Below are 13691 nucleotides of genomic sequence, written 5' to 3'. Positions count from 1 at the left end.
TTTTTTCCTTTAAAAATGTAGTCTTTGGAAATCTTGTTCATCTTTTAAGATAAGGGTAGCATGGTGGAAAGCATAGCAGGATTTTGAGTCAGACAGTAAACGTTTATGCCAACTGTTCTGTCCCAGCATCAGTCTAGGTACTTGTGATGGTGTGGCAAACAAGATGGACGAGGTCCCTGATGCCATAGAGCTGACAGTTCAGTAAGGGAGACAAATACACAAACAATATCCAACCGCGATTTTGATAATGAGAGTTGCTCTGCAGAAAATGCATAGTGCAATGACCTGGGAGGGTAGGCCTGCTTTCCTTGGAGGACAGGGCAACAGAGAAGGCTTTGCTGAGAAGGAGACATTTAAGCCAAGGCCTAACTGCTAAGAAGGAAACAGACCATGTGGAGATCCAGGGGGTAGAGCATCACATACAAAAGGGGCAGCAGATGCAAAGGTCCTGTGGCAGGGACAGACTTAGTAATGGGGCCATGGCAGCAAATGTGTGTAAGATGCCCAGCCAACATTGTGTCTGCCACAAGCAGGGACTTGGAATATATGTTTGCTCTTTTCAGGACAATGCAAGAGTTAATCAGTTTATAGCAAAATGGTTAGAGAGCTTTGCCTCCAAGTCTGACAGAGCTGAGTTGGAATTCTGGTCAACCAGATGACTCTGGGCAAGTTACCTAACTTCTCTGTGTTTCCAAAGTGAGCTGTTATTCTTATGTAAGAATCATTTTTAGAATTCTTAAACATGATACTTTTACTAGAAGCTTTTACTGTTCATGCAGACATCTTTTATAAGCGGTGGAATCCATTTCTTTTTAATGAATATTTATTCCTTTCATATTAATTAGTCCATGTTTGGCTTGAAGCATAGGTTGGAGGAATTTGCTGGCTCCCAGGGATCACTTTATTAAAAGCTAAATATCACAGGAAATGCAAGCTCATTCGCGAATGGCTTTCAAGCATAGGCCAGAGCAAATGATCCATTACTGACCAATTTAACAGACGTCATTGCTCGTTTGCATTTCGCATTTTCCAACAATGATGTCTCATTTCATATTCTGGATGAGCCTTCCCAGGCCTTTTTACATCTGTAAAGTGGTCTCAACCTTGCTTCACCCTAAAAGATACATTTCCAGCACTAAGGGTGTCAGAAAGCACCAACATTGGTCCTGGACCCTTGCCCCCATGACTACTTTTTGGTGTTTCCTGACAAAGTGATGTCCCTTATGACTCCAGAGGGAAACTGTGTGCGTAAGCAGTGGCATTATTTATAAAACACACGATCATCTCTTGGAATTACCTCCAAACTCTCCTCCACCCTGTTGCCAGAAAGAACTCCTCTCCCCCTCAAAACCCACATTTTCCATGTTGTTTGTTTGTATGTTCTTTCCTTTATTCATTCATTTGCAATTGTATACCTAGGATCCACTTTTTAAACCCTTCTGTATCTCCCCAGTGCCCTCAGGATAAAAGCCAACTGTATTGTTCTGCTGGTGCTGATGTGACAAAATCCCACAGGCTGGGGGCCTTAAACCACAGGAGTGATTGTCTCACAGTTCTGGAGGCCAGAGGACACCAACCCAACTGGGTTGCCCTCATGACCCCATTTTAACTCAGTTACCTCTTTAAAAGTCCTATCGCCGGGGCTTCCCTGGTGGTGCAGTGGTTGAGAGTCCGCCTGCCAATGCAGGGGACACGGGTTCGTGCCCCGGTCCAGGAGGATCCCACATGCCGCGGAGCGGCTGGGCCCGTAAACCATGGCTGCTGAGCCTGCATGTCCGGAGCCTGTGCTCCGCAACAGGAGAGGCCACAACAGTGAGAGGTCCACGTACCGCCAAAAAAAAAAAAAAAGTCCTATCGACAAATGCATCACATTCTGAGGTACTGGGGGTCAGGGCTTCAACATACAGATTTGGGGAAACACATTCAACCTGCATCACTGACCTTTAAACATGTCATTCAAAACCATCATGTCACCTGCTCCTCACCTTTGTCACCTCATCTTTAGCCATGATCTCCATGATGTCTGTCATGCACTGTCTCAGGGTGAACACCAGGGAGTATCACCTGATACAGGTCAGAACTCACAGATGAAGTGTCCGCGGGACAGGCGCACTGTTTCTTAGCATCTTAAGGAGAGACTGGCTTGGCTTAGAGCGTAGCTGGACACACCATGGGGCTGTGCCCCAATCAAGACGTGTCTCCCCATGCTGCTGTCTCTTTTTATGCTGACTGGGGACAGACAGTTTAGAATCAAGTACCAAGCAGTTTGAGCTTCCTGTGCTTCCAAATGCCCAGCACTGGTGGCCTGAGTGACTCCTTGGGTCCATGAGAAGTTGAAATCAGGTGCTGACTTCTGATCCTGGCTAGCTCATTGCCACATGTATTAGTCAATGTTCTCCAGGGAAACAGAACTAAAAAGAGGTGTGTGGATATAGATATAGATAGATTTATTTAAGTAATTGGCTCACATGATGATGGAGGCTGGCAAGTCTAAAAATCTGCAGGATAGGCTGTCAGGCTAGAGACCCAGGAAGTTGCTGATGTTGCTGTGAAAGGCCAAAGGTCATCTGCTGCAGAATTCCCTCCTTCTTGGGGGAGGTCAGTCTTTTGTTCTAGTCAGACCTTCAACTGATTGGATGAGGCCCACCCACATGGAGGGCAATCTGCTTACTCAAAGTCCACCTTTTAAAATTCATCACAAATTAATTTTATCTAAAAGCACCTTCACGGAAACATACAGAATCATGTCTGACCACATGTCTGGGCACCATAGCCCAGCCAAGCTGGCACATATAATCAACCATCACACCAAATAATTGTGAAATTGTTCCTGAGCTCCTTGGGCCACTTCTGCATATCTCTACAACGTTCTCTGGTCTTACCTTCAGTACATGTGTGAATGATGATCATAATCACAATAATAATCAATAATTTAGTAAGTGCTTACCATGTAACCCTCAAAACCACCCACTAAGATAAGTACACTGCTACCCCCATTTTACAGATGGGGAAGTTGAGAACGCTACTAACACATGCTAAAATGCACCATGCATGTTCCACCTCTCTGTACTTAGAGAGGGGCTGTGCACTCTCCTGGTAATGCACTTCCTTCCCCCTCTTCCTACACCTCCATCCTCATGAAGCCAACCCTTGATGACTGAGAAACAGTTCAAATGCAGCCTCTTCCAGAATGTCTTTCCCTAATCCCATATCCTGGTTAGGATCCGTCTTCTCAGGTCCCTTAGTCCCATGTGCTCACCTATCCTATAGCACTGTTCTTTCTGAGTAGTAATTATCCATTTCTCCAGCCAGCCAGCCACAGATGTCAACTAGATGTTCCAGGCACTGTTCTAGTCACTGAGGAGGGAGCAGTGAATAATAGGAAAATCCCTATCACTATGGGGTTTACGCCACAGTGGGCGAGACAGACAAAGGGAAAACAAACAAACCAAGAATCATGTGCTGTTATGGAACTTGGCCAGGGTGATGGAGGAAACAGGGAGGGAGGATGGGGACTGGGGAGGGATTAGCTCATTCACACACGGAGGTCAGGGATGGCTTATAGGATAAGGTGATTCATGGGTAGAGCCTGTAGGAGGTGAGGACCCAAGACTGGACACCTGGGGAAGAGCATGGCAGACACAGGAATGGCACAGGGGCCATGGTGGGAAGTGAGCAGGGAGGAGAGTAACAGATGGAATTAGAGGGGACTTGGGGCCACGCCATGTAGGGCCCAGTGACCTGAAGTGAGCGACTTTGTCTTTCACTCTTGAGTATTGTTTGTTTATCCCATTGAACCTTGAGTTCCTAGAGCAGTGTCATATCTTCATGGCTAGCATAATGCCAGGACCATGACAGGCATTTCACACATGTTTGTTGAGTGAAATATTCATCCAAATGAGTATTTTTCTTGAAGCTAACTTTTGATCACTCTAGTGAGGCCACCATTGGTCACAGCCCACATGGACTTTCTGTGCCATGAAACATCATCGTATAGTTTGTGTATCAGATGGAGATGTTCTCAGGAGTGAGAAACAGAAAATCTGCCTTATAGTGGCTTAAACAAAGAGGGTTTATTTTCTCACATAACAAGAAGTCTGAAGATAGGTGGCGCTATGATAACAGGTTCAGTAACTCCGAGACCTTCGTAGCTTCATGGTCACAAGGGGCTGCTGCAGCTCCAGACATTACATATGTGCTCAAGGTAGAAAGGAGAAGAATAGTGGCCAAGGGGAGAAAAGTGGAACCATCTGTAGCTATTCCCTTTTATTCAAAAAGCAAGACTTTTCTTAGAAGCCAATAGCAGACTAATATTTCATTGGCAAGAACTATGGCTACTTCTGGCTGCAAATGAGTATTTAATGGATCATACTGCCTCCTTGAAGAAAATTGTCCTATTCAAAAGGAAGAAGAGGGAGGATGCATTTGGGTAGTTAACAATCATTGTCTGCCAAAGACAGTCTTCTTGTCAGATAAGGATATTTGAACAGCAGTACCTAGCATGATCACTCTTTTTTAGTGACCTTATTTAATCTTGATTTTTTTTTTTGCTTTTCCCTAAATTGGTTGTTTCCCAGAATCTTGCTCCTGTGAGCATAACCAGTGTCCGTTAATGTCGCCCTATAGCTGTGCATCAGTCAACAGCATCTGCTAAGTGTCCTCAAGCTGGGGGTGGGGTGGGCCGCACAGAGAAGGTCAACTGAGTCAGGTGAGAAAGGGCAGCCAGGCTGGTCCGTGGAAGGGCAGAGCCAGCCTTTGCACCCGCACAGTTCTGGGTTACCAGCACAGCTCTGGCTTCTCTGATTCTGGGTGACCTGTCCCCCCAGAGCTTGGCTTGCCTGAGCTGAAAAGTGAGGGTTACAGTCCTGACCGTCAAGGTCACTGAAGATGCAGGCAGACAAGGACTTTCCTGAAGAATCCAGCGAAGTGATTCTCAACTAGCCTGCTTATCTGACTCCCCCCAGGGAGTTTTTACAAAATACAACATCCCAGGACCCTCGCAGACCTCTGGGGGTGCCACAGAGCCGAGGCCATCAGTGCTTTGAAGGTAAGATCCGGCTGAGGACCACCAGGGGCTGGTGTGATGGAGGTTCTCAACACGCATCCCTACCCCTTCTCTGCTGAATTGGGGTCAGTTCCCAAATTCCTGACGCACAGTGCTTGGCACGTGCCATTCTCACGGCAAATCGCCTGAAATCCATGCTCGCTAGCATTTATGTATCTGTGCCAATAAATTGTAATTAGTAATGATGGCGTCAGGCGTCCTAACTGAATTAGACTAATGAGGAGTGTTATCGGGGTGCTTGCCTGTCAGCAGCTTGGGTGGCTTTGGCCAAATTGCTCATCCCTTGGCTCATTACGTGTGATTTCTAGTGGAAAGCGCTATGTGCTGACCTGCTCAGGAGCCCTGGGGCCACTTGGGACCCGCCTCTCCTGTTTTGAAGGCTCCCAGGATGTAGGCAGAGCTGCCTGTTGGTGAGGAGGGCTGACGTTGCCTCTAGAACACCTGTCCTGAGCCCAGGAGGCTGAGATGCTGCTTTCGTTTTAGCAGAAACCCTCCGTCACGGGGTCGCCTTGGGCTTCAGAGCTGGGAGGACCGGCAGGCCCTCCTGCTGTGAGTCCAGGCATTGAGGACCCCACCTCCCTCGAGCACACAGGGCCTGGTGGGCCTTGTCTTAACTGAAATTCCAGCGCCTCTGTGGACTCCCGCTCAGGCCTGGAGGTCAGGGTGGCCCTCAGGTCAGGAGATGGTGATGCCCGCAAGGGGTGAGGCAGGGGACGGCCTGTAGGAAGGGTATTCTAAGCAGAGGGAACAGAACATGCTCGTGCTGGGGGTCAGGGGCCAAGGTGACAAGTTCACATGTCTGAGCCTCTGGAAGCTCGGGGTTCCATAGGGCACCAGGCAGCATGGCTCCTGCCTTCCTGGTGCCTGGGGTCTGCCTGTCAGTCAGTAAACAGGGCAGATCCAGTGTAGGAAGCGGCCCAGTAGAAATAGGGGCTGTGGGAGCCCACTGGGAAGGCTGTTGAGGCAGCCCCCCCGAAATAAAAGGGAACCTCCTACAGAAAGTAACGAATGAGCAGAGACAGCGCTGGTGGGTGAGCGGGAGGGAGGGGGTCATGGGCCAGGGAGGAAGTGAGAAGGGAAGAAAGCAGTGGTGGTGGAGAAACTCTTTAAAGAAATTCTAAGGGGGGTGAGGTAGCTGGCATGAAGGGGATGTGTGCGTGTGTGGTGTGTGTATGTGTGTGTATTTGTGTGTATGTGTATATATGTGTGTGTGGTGTGTGTATGTATGTGTATGTGTGTGGTACGCATGTCTCTGTGTGGTGTGAGCACGCACTTGCCTGTCAGAGGTGACAGAGGCGCGGAGGACTTTGAATGACAAGACACAGACCTTGAACACTTCCTGAAGGTGAAAGAAAGCCCCTGCAGGGCTTCAAGTCTTTCATTTTGGGGAAGTTCCCACTGGGCAGAAGGACATGTGCAGAGACCAGAGCCGAGGAGACGCTGCTGGTGACGAAGCTATTACGGTGAAATGTTCCCGCCTCTGAAATCTCAAGCACTAACTCTAAGTACCAGCAGTCACTCTGGTCACAGGGACTTAGGGGGAGAGGACACAGGCCAGGGGATCGGGCTGGAATGTGGAGTCCCGGGCGCTGATTTGGGAGTTAATGCACTCAGGGCTCAGGGTTGGGTCCCAGGCTCAGCAGTGTGCTCAGCTCCCCACCCGCCCATGTTTCCTGGGCACCTGTGTGGGCCACACGCTCTGCTGGGCTCTATGGACACCTGACTGTAGACCTGCGGGGCTCACATGAAACGCACTGCACAGGAAGGATCACAGAGGTGCCTGGCCGAGTTGGTCAGCCAGAAGTCGATGGCCATGATGGACATTTACAGACTGTCTTAGTTTCCTGTGGCTGCTTTAATACACGGGGTGATTTAAAACGGCCGAGGTTTATTCTCCACTGTTCCGGAAGCTCTGGGAAGGATCTGTCCCGGGCCTGTCTCTTGCCTACTGGGGTTGCGGCTATCCTAGGCCTTCCTTGCCTTAAAGATGCATCATCTCTCCAATCTCTGCCTTCTTTTCTCTTATTATAAAGACACTGGTTGATTTGGGGCCCGCTCTAGTCCTAGATGACACATCTTGAGAGCCTTAATTATATCTGCAAAGACCTTTTAACCAAATAAAGTCTCCGTCACAAGCTGAGGGGGTCAGAACTGTTCAACCAGGACTACAGCCTGCCTGTCCCCTCCTATTTGGTTTTGTGCATTGCATTCCCTGTGCCACAGTCATCCTGCCTGACAGAGAGCCTGAGGGCTGGTCCCACCTGTCCCAGCTTCCTTGGGTCTGCAACGTGAAGGGATTGGCTCAAGCCACCCTGGCAAGCCAGTAGGAAATGTCACCCCAAGCTCCAGCCATGGGACCCTGTGTCCTGGGAAGCATGCCTCCCTCCCAGCACCCTGCCCTGCCTTCAGATAAGTCCTTAATGATGGTTGTGATGACAGTACCAGTAATCACAATAATAACTGCATTTGCTGAGAGGCCTCTGTCCCGGGAGCATTAAATGTCCATAACCCTACGGGAAGTAAAGAAAACTCACCTCCATTCGGTACCTCCGACATGACAGCACCACAGCACACCCTTCACAGCATCCCCTCCCATGTCCTCACAACAGCCCTTGGAGTAAGAACAAACCACCCCCATTTTACTGATGAGTAGACTGAGGCTCAGAGAGGGTGGTTGCACAGCAAAGAACTGGAATATAAGCCCCGCTCAGAGTGACCCGAGAACCCAAACTCTTTCTGTGTCTCTGAGACTTGCCGGCAGACCTTTGTCTCTACTCAGTGCCTTAGACTTGTCTTCGGTCTTTTTTTCATTTTAGCCGCTCTGTCCCCTGGTCAGGTTGAGTCAGCCATTGCTACCTGCCTTGCTTGGCCAGTGAAGAAGCAAGGGCAGAGGAGCCAGGGATACGTGCAAGAGGGACATGAGCAGAGCCCAGCTCTCCAGACCCCGCGTCCAGCTCTGTGTTCCTGAGAAACATAGAGTGTTTCTAAGATGCCTTAGAAAATAGATTCAAGCCCTCAGTTTATAGAGGAGGAAGTTAAGGGATCCCAGCCACACCTTTTCTTTTATTTTTTGTCTTTTTACTTTTGTTTGTTGTTTTGTTTTTTAACATCTTTATTGGAGTAAAATTGCTTTACAGTGTGGTGTTAGTTTCTGCTGTATAACAGTGAATCAGCCATATGCATACATATATCCCCATATCCCCTCCCTCTTGCGTCTCCCTCCCACCCTCCCTATCCCACCCCTCTAGGTGGTCACAAAGCACCGAGCTGATCTCCCTGTGCTATGCAGCTGCTTCCCACTAGCTAGCTATTTTACATTTGGTAGTGTATATATGTCATTGCTACTCTCTCACTTCGTCCCAGCTTACCCTTCCCCCCCCCCCCAACCCCGTGTCCTCAAGTGCATTCTCTACGTCTGCGTCTTTATTCCTGTCCTGGCCTTAGGGTCATCAGAACCTTTTTTTTTTTTTTTTAGATTCCATATATATGTGTTAGCATACGGTATTTGTTTTTCTCTTTCTTACTTACTTCAGTCTGTATGACAGACTGTAGGTCCATCCACCTCACTACAAATAGGTCAGTTTTGTTATTTTTATGGCTGAGTAATATTCCATTGTATATATGTGCCACATCTTCTTTATCCACTCATCTGTCGATAGACACTTAGGTTGCTTCCATGTCCTGGCTATTGTAAATAGAGCTGCAATGAACATTGTGGTACATGTGTCTTTTTGAATTATGGTTTTCTCAGGGTTTATGCCCAGGAGTGGGATTGCATAGTGGGTCACATGGTAGTTCTATTTTTAGGTTTTAGGAACCTCCATACTGTTCTCCATAGTGGCTGTATCAATTTACATTCCCACCAACAGTGCAAGAGGGTTCTGTTTTCCCCACACCCTCTCCAGCATTTCTTGTTTGTAGAGTTTTTGACGATGGCCGTTCTGACCCGTGTGAGGTGATACCTCACTGTGGTTTTGATTTGCATTTCTCTAATGATTAGTGATGTTGAGCATCCTTTAACTCTTAGAGGAAAACATAGGCAAAACACTCTATGACATAAATCACAGCAAGATCCTTTCTGACCCACCTCCTAGAGAAATGGAAATAAAAACAAAAATAAACAAATGGGACCTAATGAAGCTTGGAAGCTTTTGCACAGGAATGGAAACCATAAACGAAATGAAAAGACAACCCTCAGAATGGGAGAAAATATTTGCAAACAAAGCAACTGATAAAGGATTAATCTCCAAAATATACAAGCAGCTCATGCAGCTCAATATCAAAAAAACAAACAGCCCAATCCAGAAATGGGCAGAAGACCTAAATAGACATTTCTCCAAAGAAGATGTTCAGATTGCCAGCCACACCTTTTCATCAGCATGGAGCTGGCCAAGACCCCAGGCCTCAACCTCTTCTTTGACTTGTAAATCCAAGCCTTCAAGCTCCAGGCAACGTCCTGTACCAACCTCTCTTCCTTATCTGGTACCCAAAGTCAGACCTCCAAACCCTATTCAAATCCTGAGCTCTGCTTTGAAAGCCAGAATTCTAATCCCATTTTGACGAGTCTCTGCTAGTTCCTGAGCTGTCTCCGAGCTGCTATGAGGGTCACCCTCCTCCTTCCCGCCCACCCCCCTACCCTGCCCCGGGAGGTGAGAGCCATCTCTCAGCACCTTTGCCCCTCGTCAGTCATACCAACAAGAGCTGGGGCTGGGAGGGGTCTTCCTCTGACGGGGGCGTTGCCCAGACTCAGCTTTTCGAGATGATGCAGCCAACTGGATTTCAGGGCTTCCAGCCCTGGCAGAGACCGTGTCTATTCCACATCTCTTCTGAGAAGGCAAATGAGGAGTGAGAGAGATGAGAAACCCTAATTAGTGGAATGATCTGCCCCCGTGTGTCTGCCTGCGGACGTGGGTCTCAGGGCTCTGGAAGTCTCTCTTCCGATTCCTGCGAACCAGGGCCCCAAGGGGCTTTTGTCCAGCACACCTTTGCCTTCTGTGGTTTTATATTTTCAAGTTCACTGGTAAAGTTCTTGGGCCTTCAACCTCATGCCACTAATCGTACTGCCTGGAAAAGCATTCTTTTGGAGATTTCATGAAATGTGCTTCTCAAGACATTGAGATTCGGGTGACATTTATCATCCCCCAGACACAGCCGGGCACTCCCACTTCCTTGGTCTCATTTAGTTTCACCCCAGTGGGGCAGGGTGGGCTTTGATAACTCTGTTCAGACAGATGCTGAGACAGAAGCTCAGAAAGGCAGCAAGAACCAGAGTGGGAATTGGAATTCAGGCTTTTCCCTACCGTCTTGTATCTGCCTCAGATTCATAGCACATCGGAGCAAAAGGGGTCCAATTTCCAATAGAAGACCAACTTGGGACGCCCAGAGAAAACACCGAATTCCCAGGCCCGTAACCATATCCCTCGTGTTCTCTATCACAGACCTGTTCCCAGGGAGGTTGCATCATTGGTGCGTCCTGGGAAGGCAGAGAGCCTGGGTTTGAGTCCTGAGGCGTGAGGAAGGTCTAAAACCTTTCTGTGCTTCTCTTCCTTTATCTGTCAAGGGAGGGTAATAAAACTACTTACTGTACGGGGTTGAATAGTATCCGTCCCCAAATTCATGTGATGTAGCTGCTAGCAAGGGGCATCAAGGATTGATAACAACCCCCAGAAATGAGAAGAGGCAAAGAAGGACCCTCCCCGAGAGCCTGCAGAGGGGACGCGGCCCTGGCAACACCTTAATTTGGAGCTTCTGGCTCAGAACTGTGAGACGGTAAATTTCTGCTATTTTGAGCCCCCAGTTGTGGTACTTTGTTATGGCAGCCCGAGGAAATGAATACAATTCCCCATCAGGATGTTGGGAATACAGGACGTGTTCACCCTGCTACTTTTTTCCAGCCACGCCATACTCCTTGCCGGGTGTCCTAAGGCTCTATGTTCTCCTTTATATCTTCCCTTTCCCCTAAAAGCCTCTTCGTTTGCCTTTGCCATCTTTCCATCCTTTCATGCCCACCCTCTGGCATTAGTGCCCCGAGAGAGCCTTCTCTGACAGCATGTCCCCCCTCCCAGCGCTGCCCCTTGTGAGTAAGGGCGTCACTCAAAAATCAGACTGTTGTGGGTTTGAATCACTGTCCTGACACCGAGGGGCTTGTTGAACTCTGGGCAAGTTAACTAGTGCACACGGGGCTGCAGCTTCCTCGTGCTCAAGGGAAGGTGGAGCCTTTATTCGCAAGGTTCTGGTGGGGATTACGTGAGATAATCAAGGAGACAGTTTGCTCAGTCTCCCAAAGTAGAGTGCTCAGTACAGGAGCTGCCACCATTGCTGTCACCACTTCTCCTTTGCTCCCCCAGGGCCCCTGTGCCTTAGTTTGGGTCTCCCCAAGGGCCCTGGAGAGGAAGCAGGCACAGGTAGTGAGTTGGGAAATGAGTCAGGGAAGGAAAGGCAGGAGGCTGCTGGTAAGGGTGTGCCGTCAAGCCAGTTAGCTCTGTGGGCAAACTCTCAAACTCCGGGAGCCGTGGGATGGACAAGGGGTCTGGGGTGTAGATGCCCCAGCTGCCTGCATGGGCCGAGTGTTGCTTCTGTGGACCTTCACTCTTTGGCATCGCCAGTCTGTTACAGCAACGCGGGCTCTGCTGGCAGACAGAATCGTCGGTCAAAGAGAAGCGGGGCTGGCGATGGAGGTGTGAGTGGAAGTGGGGAGGGTGGGGGCCATGGGAGGCACAGATACGTGTATCTCAGCATCGTAGATATGGGTGCATCTGTCTGTTTTCCTCCCAGGCTATGAGCTCCTTGAGTGCAGGGCTGCCTCTTCCCCCTCCTGTTTCTGCAGCTGCTTTTTCAGCACTTTCTTAGTGTAAATACCTGATGAACAGGTGAATCTGGTCCAGCTCTTCCATTTTGCAAATATTGGAGAGGTTGTGGCGTAGCCAGCACTGCTCCACTAGCAAGATTTCAGAACCAAGACTTGAACCCAGGAGTAGGGATGCCGTGAGGGGCTGCCTTTTTGTTCCTTTGAAACGTTGGCCTGAATGTTCTCCCTTTTGGCTGTCACTCAGGTCTGCATCGTGCAGAAGCGAGACACTAAGAAAATGTACGCGATGAAGTACATGAACAAGCAGAAGTGCATCGAGAGGGACGAAGTCCGGAACGTCTTCCGGGAGCTCCAGATCATGCAGGGGCTGGAGCATCCTTTCTTGGTCAATCTGTGGTGAGTGATTCCATCCAGGGCTCCGGTGAAATCCTCATTATGGAGCCAAATGCAAATCTGGCTCTGCTAGAAGGAAGCTTCTGTACTGTAGAGAGAAAGAAATGAAATTTTCTGGGTTCAGATATTCCTATGAATATTTCGTTGGGTACACTTTCTGATGACTAATCGGTAGAGTACATTTTCTGATGAAATCATTAAACATAGGCTTAATTTTCATTCGGTCCTCTTACCTGGTGAATCAGAATTGAAATCGGTTTAGAAGAGAAGGTTTTTGTATGTTCGAGAACACATGTAGAATGTGATAAGAGGATGCCAAATGGAGCCTTCTAAGGGGAATTTAACTTTTTTAGAAAATTACACCCACAGTGTTCGTGGCAAGCAGGACTTGCCATGAACATGAGGAGCTGACGTTTTACTCACTTACGATGGCTGCCCGGTGTGGACATGCTAAATTCCAGGTTTTGAATCTGGCCGATGAGGCCCGCTAGGAGCCATGTTCTGGAACTTTCTCTCCCTCCCACCCCTGGCTATCATATCTGCTTTAATTTGTGTCCTAGATTTGCCCCTTTGCTGGTTGTTTCCCTGCCTCTGTGTCTTTGCATGTGAGGTCTCCTCTTCCTGAAACTTCCGCCTTCCTGTCTCCCCAGCTTCCTCTGACCAAATGCCGTGCATTCCTTTGGTTCAGCTTTCGAGGTACGTAGGCGAGGAGCCTTCGCTGCCCCACAGGCTGGGTGAACACTCCTCATGTCTCCACCTTGACCTGCGCTTGACCCAACATAGCCTGCATCACCTTGAACCCAAATTATTGTTTATTTATCTGTGCTTACTAAGAAATCACTTGCTCCTTGAGAACAAAGACTGTTTCCTGGTTCTTTGTTTCTGGGAGTCTAATACAGCCTCAGACATGTTGGGGGCACTTAATCAATGTTTCCTGAGCTGGATTTTGTTGAAGGGGAGAGGACAGGCTATTCTAGGAAACAAAATCTGACAGTTGCATTCTGCATCTTTTGATCTTCAGAGCATCCTTTCTGATGGGAAAGTCTAGCCTAGCCTGAATCCCTAATATCACCAATTATTTCTCTTGCCCTTCATATATAGAAGCACTCTGAACACTGGGTGATAGGACAAGGAGGGACATCAGTTGTCCTGTTTGAGAAAATCCAAGTCTGCCCAGCAGATGCCTCAGACTTGGGCATTTCTGTGGGCAAACACCATACTGTGTGTCATACACTAGAATCTGGGTAACAAGTGTGCATTTGTCATGTCTCCAGCCACCCAAACACTTCAGTTATTTGGGGGCAATAAACCTCTTCATGTTTTGATTGCGGCACGAGGAAATGTTTTAAATTTATTTTTTATTGCGGTGACATTTGGTTTATAACATTACATAAATTTCATGTGTACAACATTATATTTCTACTT

At 48.4% G+C, this 13691-nt stretch overlaps 1 protein-coding gene across 1 annotated transcript in view; it reads left to right on the top strand.

The window, feature by feature from the left end:
• STK32B (serine/threonine kinase 32B) overlaps positions 1 to 13691 on the top strand; it is a 354328-nt gene that overhangs the window by 108880 nt on the left and 231757 nt on the right. The window contains exon 3 of the mRNA XM_082838226.1: positions 12118 to 12269. Coding sequence (XP_082694352.1) covers positions 12118 to 12269 — 152 coding nt within the window. The remainder of the gene's footprint in view (positions 1 to 12117; positions 12270 to 13691) is intronic.

This window comes from Leucopleurus acutus (genome assembly GCF_964270905.1).
Source record: "Leucopleurus acutus genome assembly, chromosome: 4".
Taxonomy (NCBI): Eukaryota; Metazoa; Chordata; class Mammalia; order Artiodactyla; family Delphinidae; genus Leucopleurus; species Leucopleurus acutus.
This window is presented reverse-complemented; position numbering and strand designations above follow the sequence as displayed.